Raw genomic sequence first — 14,273 nt, forward strand, 5'->3', positions numbered from 1 at the left:
TGTCCTGGCTCCCCACGTGGCATCTGGAGAGAAGTATAGGCCGTGGGAAGTCAGCCCAGGCCACGCCTTGGCCTGCAAAACTGTCAGCAGTGACACCTGCTCTTACTGCCACCTGATGAGCTTATAGCCACAGGAACAGTGTTTCAACTAGACGTGTGTTTTCTGTGTGGACAAAATTAGTGAAGGAAAGTTAGGACCAGCCTAGATAGCATATTCAAAAGCAGAGACATTACTTTGCCAACAGAGGTCCGTCTAGTCAAGGCTGTGGTTTTTCCAGTGGTCACGTATGGATGTGAGAGTTGGACTGAAGAAAGCTGAATGCCGAAGAATTGATGCTTTTGAACTGTGGGGTTGAAGAAGACTCTTGGGAGTCCCTTGGACTGCAAGGAGATCCAACCAGTCATTCTAAAGGAGATCAGTGCTGGGTGTTCTTTGGAAAGGCTGATGCTAAAGCTGAAACTCCAGTACTTTGGCCACCTCATGCAAAGAGTTGACCCATTGGAAAAGATTCTGATGCTGGGAGGGATTAGGGGCAGGAGGAGAAGGGGACGACCGAGGATGAGATGGCTGGATGGCATCACCGACTCGATGGACATGAGTTTGGGTGAACTCCGGGAGTTGGTGATGGACAGGGAGGCCTGGCGTGCTGCGATTCATGGGGTCGCAAAGAGTCAGACACAACTGAGCAACTGAACTGAACTGAAGCTAGGTTTGATAAAAGACCAGTTTCTTTCCTTTCCAGTCAGTAGTCATGAAGGGATGTGAGAGTTGGACCATAAAGAAGGCTGAGTACTGAAGAACTGATGCTTTCGAACTGTGGTGCTGGAGAAGGCTCTTTAAGAGTCCTTTGGGCAACAAGGAGTCAGACTAGTCAATCCTAAAGGAAATCAAATCTGAATAATCAGTGGAAGAACTGATGCTGAAGCTGAAGCTCCAGTGCTCTGGCTATCTTATGTAAAAAGCCAACTCGTTGGAAAAGACCCTGAAGCTGGGAAAGATTGAGGGCAGGAGGAGAAGGGGATGACAGAGGATGAGATAGTTGGATGAAATCACTGAACCGATGAACATAGGTTTGAGCAAACTCTGGGAGATAGTGAAGGACAGGGAAGCCTGGTGTGCTCCAATCCGGGGGGTCGCAGAATTGGACATGACTTAGTGACTAAACAGTGAACAACAGCAAAGGACTAATGCTTTAAAAAGTATATAATAAAAATGTCATGGGGATCGCTATAAAAGTTTCCAAATGCTTGCTCTCAAATTCTGTAGTTCTCTCATTGTGGGCTGGTGGAATAAACAGTTCATGGTCCAACACTGGTCTGTGGGGGCATCTCAAATGGGACTCCACCATATAATTTAGAGGTGGCTTAGGCTTCAGAAGAAATGTATACTTTCTATAAGCCACAATTAAAAAAAAAAAAACTTTAGAGTAATAGAGAGTGTCTCTGTTTAACATTCTAACTTATAATATTGTGTCTGCAACTTTTTTTTAAATTGTAGAAGTAACTTAGACTTGAAACAAAAGCTCAAATAGAATGAAAATATCCAAACTAAAAAATGTACCCTCCAAGCTACTATTATCAATCCCTAAATTGGGAGTTCATCTCACATTCAAGAAGGAAGGGTGTGGATCAAGATTTATAACGAATGAAGGGACGGGAGAGGCGTTTTCAAAGTCTACCCAATTTTTTACTCTATCTGCATTTTTATTTCAAGGGGGAAAGTGTGACTTCTCAGAATGTGTTATTATTCTGTAGAGTTTCAAAGTCACATGGCAGCTGTTTTTGGTTCCTAGTGTCTTCTAACCCCAGTTCTCTTCTGTTGCAGAGCCAGATCACGCTAATGGACATGCCCGTGTTTAAAGCCATCCAGCCGGAGGTCTGTACTTGTCCTGCCCTCTGTACTAGCAGCGCTTGGGCGGGGAGGGAGGATTTTGTCCTGTTAGAGGGACTAAGTTTCCCGGTTTCGCTCTTGAAGTCTCTATAAACGCATGTTATCGATTTAAGCCCCCATCAAAGAGAGCATCTGGAGAAGGCAGTGACACCCCACTCCAGTACTCTTGCCTGGAAAATCCCATGGACGGAGGAGCCTGGTAGGCTGCAGTCCACAGGGTCACACAGAGTCGGACACGACTAAAGCGACTTAGTAGCAGCAGCAGTAGCAAAGAGAGCATCCAGGAATCCCATTCTCAAAGGGGCTCATCCTCTGAGCCTGCTGTTTGGATTTTGCCAGAGGATGGGACCGCATCTGGCCTCTCTGACAGGGCTGGGGGCAGTCAGTGCCCATGGCTGGCCTCCACACCTGAGTCTAAGGCCTGGCCTTCTCCCGGGTCACCCCTGCTGGAGACGCTCACTGTTCAAGATGGAGATGGGAGGGAACATTTCCTAGGAGCTTTTTTTCTGTTGATCCCAAATTCTGATGGTTGCCTTGTTTCTGATTTTGAAGCCAGTTGCTGCAGCAAAAATGTATACGTATTTACGTTAAAAGCATACATATATTTTTAGAAACAGCATATTCAATGAAGAGAAAAAAAGTTGAATTTAGTCTTTGGAAAAAATTCTGGAAATGTCTAGCAGTTGATAACGTGGCTTTACAGTTATTTTAGTCCCGGTTCTGGTTTTGTTATCAAGTGATAGAAATTCATTTCAAGTAGCTGAATAGGCAGAGGAAGAATTTACGAGCGTAAAGGGGGCACTTTCCATACCTGTGGGCCTGGAGTTCAGGCAGCCTACATTGCCGAGCAGGACGCACGCTCTCTCCCTGCTTTCTGCCTCGCCTCTGCCTTCCCCTCTCCCCTCTCTCCTGCCCTGTTCTGTCTGCCCCTGCGGTCCAACCTGCCCTGCCCAAAGGGCCCACATTTGCGCGATGTCTGTGGAAGCCACCTTCCAGATCGGGACCAGCCCGTCTCAGTCCAGCCCAGCTGAGTCCTGTGTCCAGAACTGGTTCAGTGACTCAGCTCAGGAGTTTGTGGCCAGGATGAGCGTGTACAGCTGAGCGGACCCAGCTTTGTGAGTGGGGTGCAGATTTCAGAGAAGAGGAGTGTGGATCGGGGGACGTGTCAAAACCACGGTATTGATTAAATATTGATTTGTTGGTTCACTTGTTTATTTTTGGCCGGGTCAGGTCTCTGTTGCGGCCCGCGGGCCCTTCGCTGTGGTACACAGGCTTCTCCTTAGTGCTGGTGTGCAGGCTCAGGCATTGTGGCGCTTGGGCTCAGTTGATGCGTGGCATGTGGGGGTCTTAGTTCCCTGACGAGGTATCGAACCTGAGTTCCCTGCATGGGAAGGCAAAGTCTTATCTACTAGGCCACCAGGGAAGTCCCCAGAACACTCTTAACAGGATGCCCTTCTTCTGACAGTGTGCTGTTGTTAAGACTTTGAGAAAAACAGCGTATTTTAATACAAAGCCAGACAAAGGATCCAGGCCTTCCTAGAGCTGGCACCTAACGCACTATAAATCAAGGGGAAAGTAGTATTGCTAGCTGCGCTCAGTGCTTGTGTGAGGACGTGGCAGTGATTTGTATTTGTGTGTGTGTGTGTTTTATTCATTAAGTTGGGGGGGGCAGAATTATGTTTGATTTTTTGAACTAGCTGACTTAAGTCTTTCTCTATTTTCTTCTAATGTGGGGATTACACATTCTTTCTAATTAAAACAAAAACCAACACCCACTCAGCGCACTACACCCTGGAGCCTGTTGGGGGAGTAGTTGCGTGACAGTTGCCTCAGCTGAATTATTAGCTCTCTGCTCACGTTCTCTGCTTTGGCTTGACCTGGAGCTTTATTCTCTGCCCTGAACATCGGGGAGGGCCGCCCAGTCTGTGGTGAGCCCGGGGACGCAGGCATGGCTGCTCGGGCCGATTGTAGGAGGGGAGGGGTGGGGGGCTCTCAAGAGGCATGGCCAGGAGCGTATCTCGTATCAAGTTGTGACAAGACATTAAGTTTTGCGGTCAAGTTTTGCTTTAAAGATGCGCTTGGAGCTGTGGTTCTCAAGCACGGCCTCGCATCAGAATCACCTGGGCAGCCTTGGAAACACTGGGTGCCCGGACTCCACCCTAGACCGTGGACTCTGAGCCTCTGGGTTAGAGTCCGGAACACGGTCAGCCCTGTTTTGTAGAAGCTCACCGGTTGATTCTGCTGCCAAGTGAGGATTAAGAATGATCTGCTGCGAGGTATCTGGAGAAACCCCAAACTTCTCCATTTTAGATCTGTGATATGTTAGCTAAAAACGGAAGAGTTTGTTCCTCATTGTCATTGTCAAAACCATGGTTAAAAGGAGCACCCTGGGAGCTGTCCCAGCTTCTCTGCTCTTGTTATTGTTGTCAGCAGACTGAAAACTGGAACCTTTCCCCTTGATGATGTCTGCCACGTTACGGCTGGACCACCCCAGAGTCGGAAGCATGTGAATGAGGGACACGTGTCAGTTTGATGTAGACAAGACTTTGCAGGAAGCAGAGGCTGGCACCTAATAGTGAGATGGGCACCCTGAGTAATCTGGATTCCCAGAAGATCAGGAAACTTGTGCCTTGCAATCCTGGCTGTGCTTCAGAATCAGTTGAGAGCGCCATAAAAAATAAAAAAATAAAAATAAAAAAATCCAGATCCCTAGGCTTTCTGCCTGGAGATTCTGATTCCATAGGCTTCGAGTAGGGCTGGGAATCCCTTTCAGTCAGTTGTAGTCACTGTTCTTTTTGATGCATAAATTGTTATTCCATCGCTAAGTTGTGTCCGACTCTTTGTGACCCCATGAACTGCCACTCACCAGGCTCCCCTGTTCTCCACAATCTCCCGGAGTTTGCTCAAATTCATGTCCACTGAGTTGGTGACGCTATCTAACCATCTCGTCCTCTGCTTTCCCTTCTCCTCTTGTCTTCAGTCTTTCCCAGCATCAGGGTCTTTTCCAATGAGTCAGGTGGCCAAAGTATAACGGTATAAAGTATAATGCATAAATTATCCTGTCTTTAGCCAATGGGAGCCCTTTCATGTCATCTCCTGTATCCTTTTAACATGATCCCATTATTTTTTGAGAAATTCCTTGCTCTTTGATACAAGATAAACCAGTTTCTTGCTGAAGACCTGGAGTCAGGCAGTCCCTCAGGGGTCCTGGTTTCTTTTAGTGGAGAACAGTGTTTAGAAACACAGCCTTGGGGAGAGCATTTTCATTGCTATTGGACTGCTGATGCTTTTAGGCCTTTTTGGTGGGTGAGGCTAGGAGATATTTATTTTTTAAAACTAAATGTCATGAGTTTATGACTGGATGATTGGACTGGCGATGTTATTCCCTCCTCATCCTTATCATGGCTTCCCAGCCGGTGGCGTATATTTCCCCACCCCTGGACTTTGGGCCAGCCATGCTGGTGACTTGGGCCCAAGTGTTGGGATGTGAGTGGTGAGCTGAGCCGCTGAAAGTCAGGAAGCTTCACTAGCCCTCTCAGAAGTTCCACTCTCTCTGAGGGACCCATTGCTCTTGTGCTTTTAGCCTGAGTCCGCAAATGAGGACGCAGAAGGTGACATGACCCCGACCCAAAGCCTGAACTCCAGCATAACTTGGTACAGCCCGGTGGTTCCAGCAGAGATCAGCTGAACTGCAGTCACTCTAATGATCTCCTTGTCACCGTGAGCCTCTGAGATTTTAGGATCATTCCTTATGCCACTTTATCAGGCGGAAGCCCAACCAGTACAGTGTTGGTCTTTCCAGTTCAAATCTAGCATTCCGGGATTGTTAACTTAATTCCTTTGATTTTTTGGCATGTTTTCTTTTACCCTGCCAATTTTGGTTCCTAACAACATTAAATAATTATTTTTTTTTGTATGATTCATCTCTCTCTCTCACACATGCACATATATATACATACACATATATGATAGTTTTAAAATAATATCAGTATTACTGTTATTATTTAGCAGACTGCTACAGTTGAACATTTAATTGCAGTTATATATGTCTTCAGTTCCTTTTCTTCTTATCTTCTCTCCCTCCTACTACTTACACGCCCAGGTGGGTCTCCTTCCTTGGCCTCCCCACAAAGGTCTTTGAACACACCAGGGCAGAGAAAGAGTTTATGCTCACTTGGTTCTGGAGGGTTGCATCCTGAGAGACCCTGTTGTAATCCCCACGCCTGGAACATACTATCTACACGATAAATATGTGCTGAGTGAACGGAGCATGAATGAATGAAGGAGAGAGGCACCGTAGCAGAACAGTCTCTGGCCAAATGCAGGCACGATGCCAAGGAGGGCCTACCAAGGAGGGGAGGTGATTACCAGGGTGCCTGTTCTGTGGTGTAACCACTTCCCTCAAAGCTGGGGTTTTGCCTGGTGAGCACAGTCTTTGAAGATTCACATTTCCAAATGCTGTTGATAACAGAGGGTAGAACTGCGGCTTTGCTCGTTTCTGCCAACGGGGCCGCAAGAGCATCAGCCCAGGGCTCAGAGGAGGCCAGGCAGACAGTGAGTTAAGGATTGGCAGAGAGCAAGGAAAACGGAGGTTAGCAAATATGGAGTCATAACTATTCCCTGGTGACTCTGGCAAGTGACCGATTTTATCAAAACCTGGTGGGTTAATGCAGATACAACTTTGCAGCATAATGGCTCTCAGCCATGTTTACCTGGCTAGCTGTGGCCTAGAACCCCCTCCATGCCATGATGGATTGGTTTGCAGGGATGGGTGGATTCCTGCTGCCCAGGAAAAGGGCTGCATGGTGAAGGGGGTCTTTCTGTGGGAGTCCTGGTGGCAGCTGCCTTGGGAGAGGGTACATTTGCAGGGTGGCATTTTTGTCTCCGCCAGCCTTCCCTACAGAATCTGCCTGTCCTTATGCCCACCTCCTGGCCTGTGGAATCGAAGGCCTACCAGTTTCTCAGAGACCAGTTTGAAGGTTGGAACTGTTTCTGTTGTTAGTTTTAACATGAAGCATCAGTGGGTGAACCGCTGTTCTTAGAATGTGCACGCTCTGCTCTGTGCTCGACTCACCAGGTTCTGCCCGAGTCCAGCTTCTGGGCCCGCTGATCCTGCTTGGGGTGCTAGACAGCACAGGCTCAGCCTGGCAAGTCTGGGGTACAGTCCCAGCTTCACCATTCCCAGCTTGGAGTGTGAACAAATTACTCATTCTCTTTATGCTTGGGTTTTCTCGTGTGTAAAGTGAGGGAAACCATAGTGTTCACCTCACGCGAAAGAACTCGGTCCAGTGCCTGTGTGTGGGAAGTTCCCAGTCACTCGAGGCTGTGATTCCTCACCAGCGCATGCTCTGAATAGGTTCTGTGCATTTTGAATGTGAGCTCATGCTCGAAAGAACATTCAGGGATGCCCGGGTGGGAGCCAGTGGCCCAGAGGAGGTGATGGTCTGAGTAGCAGAGCAGTGAAGAGCACTGTGTTTGGAATCCTTCAGATCTGAGTTCATACCCGAGCTTCTCAAATGGTGGGGAGGCTGAGGTCTGGATGGAGACACAGCTCACGGTGTCCTGGGGCCACAGAGATACTCACTCTGCTGTTGTGTTGGGACACTGGCTTCTTGGAAAGAAAGCTGTGATAAACTTAGACAGAGTATTAAAAAGCAGAGACATCGCTTTGCTGACAAAGGTCCATAAAGTCAAAGCCATGGTTTTTCTAGTAGTCACGTATGGATGTAAGAGTTGGACCATAGACAAGGCTGATCACTGAAGAACTGATGCTTTTGAACTGTGGTGTTGGAGAAGACTCTTGAGAGTCCCTTGGACAGCAAGGAGATCAAACCAGTTAATCCTAAAGGAAATCAGTCCTGAATATTCATTGGAAGGACTGATGCTGAAGCTGAAGTTCCAATACTTTGGCCACCTGAGACTCATTGGAAAAAACCCTGATGTTGGAAAAGATTGAGGGCAAAAGGAAAAGGGGGAACGCAGAAGATGAGATGGTTGGGTGTCATCATCAACTCAATGGACCTGAGTTTGATCAAACTCCGGGAGGTAGTGAAGGACAGGGAAGCCTGGCATGCTACAGTCTATGGGGTCTCAAAGAATTGGACACGAATGAGTGACTGAATAGCAACTGGCACTGAGCCTGGAAGGCTGAAAGGGATCCTGTCTGATGGGTGATTCGGGGAATGGGATAGGGGTTGGGAATGACATTTCAGGCAGCGTGAATAACACTGCAAAGGCAGATGGTATATTTCCCCAAGTTTAACACTATTCTTGGTACCTAGTGTCTGAGGAGAAAAAAAGGTGAGCTGTTGTTCTCCGGGTCCTGCGCTCCTAAGGGACGCCCTTGCAGGAGATGTGGGTGTGCTGGATGCTCCCCAGAGAGGTGTGTGTCATTCTCTTCCCGTCTGGCAGCCAGGGAAGCACAGGGTTGCAGAGGCACATGGATGGGTGTCCAGAGACCCAAATGTATATGGAAACGAACTGCAGTGGGTACCAGACTCAGTGAAGTGGGAAGCTTCTCCACACGCCTGTGTTTCTTCCAGTCCCGCTGCCCCTGCCGACGTTGCTCCATCCCCACTGCCAGATTTCTCACTCATTGACTTCTTCATGAGTTGGTGAGCCATGTGCTGGAGAGACAGAGGTAGAGGGGCCATGGGCACATTTCTGTGAGAGTGAGGGGCAGACATGGAAACAGATAGTGGACTAGAAGCATTTGGGCTGTCGGGGCCTCGAGCAGAGAGCGGCTGGTGGAGAGGAGCAGGCGGCAGAGCTTTAGCTGGCTAGCCTGGGGATCACGGGGGAGCTTCATGAAGGGAGTGATGGGCACAGATTTGTAGGGGAGATGTGGGAGATTTCTAGGGACTTTGTTCTAAGTGGGGAGACAGAGCCGACTGCACTCAGGGAGACTGGTCTGGGAGCTGTGCTGCAGTTGTGGGGAGACAAGGGTGGTCTCAATGGTGGGGAGGTGCCTAGCCCCGGCCTGGGTAGGGGCCTGCCCTGAGGGCTGAGGCAAGAAGACACAGGTGACAGAGGGGTGCGCTCTGCGTTTGGGGAGCAGAGGGCAGAGGAAGTGGCCCTGGATGCAGGAAGAGGCCCAGGGAGCCCAGCGTCCTGATGCTGAGCAGGGTAGCGGGCAGCATCTTGTCTAGGTGAGGGAGGCCAGGAGGTCCGGAAGGAGAAGGATTTCAGAGTTCAGGGTCAGAGCTGGGGTCGCTCTGATGACTGTGCTGGACGGGGTGCTGACTGCGCCTTTGGGTAGCTGAGGTGGAGGGGGATAAGGTCTTTTGGGGGGTGGTTGAGGTACAGTGTGACCCAGAAGCGCAAGGGTACCGCCCAGTGGACTGATGTCCTCAGTGATGATGGTGGGAGACTGGAAGGAGACTGTGAGCCCCGCTGATGGTGAGAGCATCCTGGGGCGAGGCGGGCAGGATGTGGAGGGGAGACGGAGGGCCGGAGGGTCCCTCCCTGAAATGGCTCAGAGGAGAGCTGTGGGCACAGCCTGGGAGCCTTGTGAGGGATGGGGGCAGCAGCTGCCACTTGGGTTTGAGGCACAGGCCAGCTGGAAGGCAGGCGCGGGGGTGTTCCGGGTGGGCATGCAGCCTGGATCCTTGCTCTCTTCCTCCCTGTGGCCCTGGGGTAGGGCAGATCCGGTGAGGAGGAGGAACAGGTGGGCCTCATTTACAAGTGTTTGGGGACAGCGGAGGTGGTATCCAGATAGAGCTCTGGTCCCTGGGGGTGCCTACCCTAGAGAGACTTGGTTTCACCCTCCCCGAATAAGGGCTGAGTGCTCAGGCCTGGCTGGTCCCCCTGTCTGCTGCTCTGCTGAGGGGCGGGCCTGCAGGCCTGGGAGACTCCCCGCTGAAGCACACGCTTTGCTCGGGGCCACATGACACGTTGCAGTTCAGGAAAACACTGCCTGTGGGTTCAGGAACCTGACCCTCTGGCCTTTTGTCTGGATGCCGTTTGCTTGCTCTGAAGAAGCGGGCATTCCTGAAAGCAGAGGTCAGTGTTGGATGGCGGACAAGCCCTGTGTGTCTTTGCTGCTCCTGGAATCAGAGCATTTGGCCCTGGGAGAAGGGAAGAGCGCCGCCAGCAAGGCAGTTATTTGTAAAAAGGAGATCGGTTTCGCTGACATCATTAAAACCCCTCTTTCAGGTCACATGCTGGGCCATTTTCTCAGACCGTTTCCTTCACTGCCCCAGCCTAGCCTGAGTCACTGCCACCCATCCTCCGATCACATCTCTGCATGGTTGGTTCCCTCCCACCTCCCCCCGACAACCTCCTCTCTGTATTCGGAGACATCTTTCTAAAGCCAAAATCCCACTGTGTCCCTGTCCTGCCCAGAACCCTCTGAGGCTCCCCACTGCTCCGAGGATACAGACCCGCCCCCTTTCCTGGCCTGACTCTGCATGAAGAGCCGGCAGCAAGCCCACTGCTCTGTGCTGCCCCACAGCCTTCCCTGGTTTCCCTGCCATCTCAGCAACCTTCCTGCAGACTGCACCCTCCACCGGGGTGCCCTTCTTGTCCCCATCACAGGCGACTCCTCCTTCCGCCTCAGGAGGCATTGTGAGCAGCTTAGAGCTCGGGCTACAGCAGGCTCCCCTCTGCTCCCTCTCAACCTCACCGTCTGCCACTGCTCACGTACAGGCCTTTTCACCACTGTGCTGAACCGTCATAACTTTGGAAAGCCTGAATAATTAGTGTTTCAAGTCTGCCTCCCTCCTAGATTATAAACTGCATGGACACAGGGGTTGCGCCAGAATGATTCACCCCATATCCTATGACCCAACACAGTGCCTGATGTTACTTGTTGAATATATTTAGGATGTGGTAGTAAAAATAATAACAGTAAAGCCCCATTGAGTCCTCTTGACATCTACACTGTCCTGCTCCTTCTCTGTTAAAAAAAAACTGAATTGGGTAGTAGGGAGTGGGCCAGGTGCCTCCAGTGGCCCAGGCGTGGGGGCGGGTGGCTCCACATCTCAGTGCTGATGCTATTTAGCACCGGAAGCCCAAGCAGCTGTCTCTCTCATCTGTTACTGCATTTGTTATTTGCTTCTCATTTCCTAGTAATTGCTCTGTCCTTTGCAAGAGTTTGTTGTCACAGTGGAAACAGAGTGGGAACGGGCTTTCCCCCCATAGCTCCCTTCGTGATGGAAACAGAGGTTGGAGAACTTCTCTGAGCCCCAGAAAAAGACCTGCCTGGACAGTGGGGAGAGCTGGCTGGGTCAGGAGTCCGATCTGGCTACAGACACAGGCCAGCAGCACATTTGATCCAGTAAAACCAACACTTTGCAATTTCTAGACTCATTTTTTTTTCCCCTCTAACTTCTTGAGTGTGGCTATGACATTTGTGCTGGTTAGAAACCAAATTTGCTTTTAAGTGAATTAATAGCGCAAAACAGAATGTTTGGTGAACAGCTGTTCTGGTCCACAGGGACTTGGAGCCTGGTTGTGATTTTTGTCTGTGAGGAAAACAGGGTTCGTTTGGACTCTTGCTGCTGGAGCAACTGCCTGACTTGCTGGGTCGGGAGACAGGAAGATCTGGCTCTGTGGCCCTCCAGCTGTGTGATCATGGCAGGTTCCTTCACCTCCCTGGGCAGTTTCCTTAGCTGTAAAGTGGCAGTGATACCCATCTCATAGTGTTGCGATGCTTAACAGCGATTGCACGGGCAGCCGGGAGGGAGGCAGAAACTCAACAAGATATTTCTCTTTTTTCGAGAGATGTAAGTATATGAAATAAGGAGAAAAGCAATGACAGACTAATAAATCAGCTTAGAAAGGCCCTGGGCCCAGCAGTGCGTCAAATTCTCTGAGGAAGGACTTTTTGTCACTGCTATGTCTCTTTACTCCAACCACAGTGGCATGTTATAGGATCACTGCTTATCATTAGTTGAATAAATGAGAAGCAGGGAGAAGAGCCTTTCTTCCTTGCTCAGGAGTGAGAGGGATAGGTTGATATCTGTGTGACCACGCTGCTGCTGCTGCTAAGTCGCTTCAGTCGTGTCCGACTCTGTGCGACCCCGTAGACGGCAGCCCACCAGGCTCCCCCGTCCCTGGGATTCTCCAGGCAAGAACACTGGAGTGGGTTGCCATTTCCTTCTCCAGTGCATGAAAGTGAAAAGTGAAAGTGAAGTTGCTCAGTCGTGTCCGACCCTCAGCGACCCCATGGACTGCAGCCTTCCAGGCTCCTCCATCCATGGGATTTTCCAGGCAAGAGTACTGGAGTGGGGACCACGCTAAGTCACTTTATTACTCTAAGGTTCACTTTACACATTTGCACAATGGAGCCGATGATATGATGGCCTCAAAAAACTGGACATGAGGACTGAATGAGATTTTTTTCAGCTTTATTGAGGCATAACTGACATATAATAAGCCATGCATAAATAAAGTCAGTGATTTGATGAGTTTGGATGTATGCATATACATGCAAAACCATCAGCAGATAAAGATAATAAATATACTGTCCACCCAGGAAGTTTCCTCATGCTCTTTGCAGTCCCTCCCTCTCTCCACTCCCCCCCACCCCCACTGTCTTCTAAAATCAGGTAATATAAGTCCCTAAAATGTGTTCTTCTGTTTCAAAATTGTTTTGGCTGTTGTCCTCTGCATTTCTATAGAAAATTGAAAATCAGTTTGTTAGCTTTTATAGAATCCCCCAGGCTATGACTGTGACTGGGTTGAATCTTTGGGTTGAATCTGTCCATCATTTTGGGGAAAATTGACATCTTAACAATATTGAGTCACTGGAACCATGAGCATAGTATGCAGTTCTGTGTACTTAGGTCTTTTATAATTTATTTCAGTATATGTTGTATACTTTTCAACGTATAGGTCTTACATAGCTTTTGTCAGACTAATTCCTAAAATTTAGTTTTCTGTGCTGTTGTAAATGTTATCTTGTTTAAATTAAATTCCAGTTGTTCATTACTAATTTATAGAGATAAGACTGATTTTTGTAAATTGATCTGTATCCCACAGCTTTGTTGAATGTTCACTTATTCTAGTAGCTGTTTCTGTAGATTCTTCAGGACTTCTACACAGATGACGATATCTCTGTGAATGTACTAAGTCCCTTCAGTAGTGTCCGACTCTCTGTGATCCTGTGGACTGTAGCCCACCAGGCTCCTCTGTCCGTGGGACTCTGTAGGCAGGAGTACTGGGTTCGGCTGCCATGCCCTCCTGCAGGGGATCTTCCTGACCCAGGGCTTGAACCTGCGTCGCTCAGATCCTCGGCACTGGCAGCTGGGTCCTTCGCCATTGGCGCCGCTCGGGAAGCCCGTCTCTGTGAACAGCAGCAGTTTAAGTTCTTTCTTTCTAGACTAGACGTTTCTGTTTCTTTTCCTTGTCTTACTAACTGGCTATAATCTCTAGTACCCTGTTGAGCAAAAGTGGTTAGAGCAGATATCCTTGGCTTGTTTCTAGTCTTAGAAGAAAACTGCTCTTCCATTTTTCAGTATGATGTAGCTATTCAGTTCAGTTCAGTCACTCATTCGTGTCCGACTCTTTATGACCCCCTGGACTGCAGCACACCAGGCTTCCCTGTCCGTCACCAACTCCCGGAGCTTGCTCAAACTCATGTCCATTGAGTGGGTGATGCCATCCAAACATCTCATCCTCTGTTCCCTTCTTCTCCTGCCTTCAATCTTCCCCAGCATCAGGGTCTTTTCCAATGAGTTAGTTCTTCGCATCAGATGGCCAAAGTATTGGAGCTTCAGCATCAGTCCTTCCAATGAATATTCAGGACTGATTTCCTTTAGGATTGACTGATTTGATCTCCTTGCAGTCCTAGGGACTGTCAAGAGTCTTCTCCAACACCACAGTTCAAAAACATCAGTTCTTTGGCACTCAGCTTTTTTTACGGTCCAACTCTCACATCCATACGTGACTACTGGAAAAACCATAGCTTTGACTAGATAGGCGTTTGTCAGCAAAGTAATGTCTCTGCTTTTTAATATGCAGTATAGGTTTGTCATAGCTTTTCTTCCAAGGAGCAGGCGGCTTCTAATTTCATGGCTGCAGTCACCATCTGCAGTGATTTTAGAGCCCAAGAAAATAAAGTCTGTCACTGTTTCCGTTGTTTCCCCATCTATTTTCCATGAAGTAATGGGACCAGATACCATGATCTTCATTTTTTGAATGCTGAGTTTTAAGCCAGCTTTTGCACTCTCCTCTTTCACTTTCATCAAGAGGCTCTTTAGTTCTTCTTCACTTTCTGTCAAAGGGTGGTGTCATCTGTGTATCTGAGGTTATTGATATTTCTTCTGGCAGTCTTGATTCCAGCTTGTGCTTCATCCAGCTGGGCGTTTTGCATGATGTACTCTGCATATAAGTCAAATAAGCAGGGCGACAATATACAGCCTTGACATACTGCTTTCCCA

The 14,273-nt window shown here is 48.9% G+C and overlaps 1 protein-coding gene across 3 annotated transcripts in view; it reads left to right on the forward strand.

Annotated features, from left to right (window-relative positions):
* Window positions 1-14,273, forward strand: part of RALGPS1 (Ral GEF with PH domain and SH3 binding motif 1) — a 300,327-nt gene that overhangs the window by 49,338 nt on the left and 236,716 nt on the right. For all 3 annotated transcript variants that reach the window (XM_052647831.1, XM_052647832.1, XM_052647833.1), the window contains exon 5: window positions 1,825-1,875. In XM_052647831.1, the coding sequence (XP_052503791.1) occupies window positions 1,825-1,875 (51 nt within the window). The remainder of the gene's footprint in view (window positions 1-1,824; window positions 1,876-14,273) is intronic.

The sequence above is a fragment of the Budorcas taxicolor genome, chromosome 11, assembly GCF_023091745.1.
Source record: "Budorcas taxicolor isolate Tak-1 chromosome 11, Takin1.1, whole genome shotgun sequence".
Classification (NCBI taxonomy): Eukaryota; Metazoa; Chordata; class Mammalia; order Artiodactyla; family Bovidae; genus Budorcas; species Budorcas taxicolor.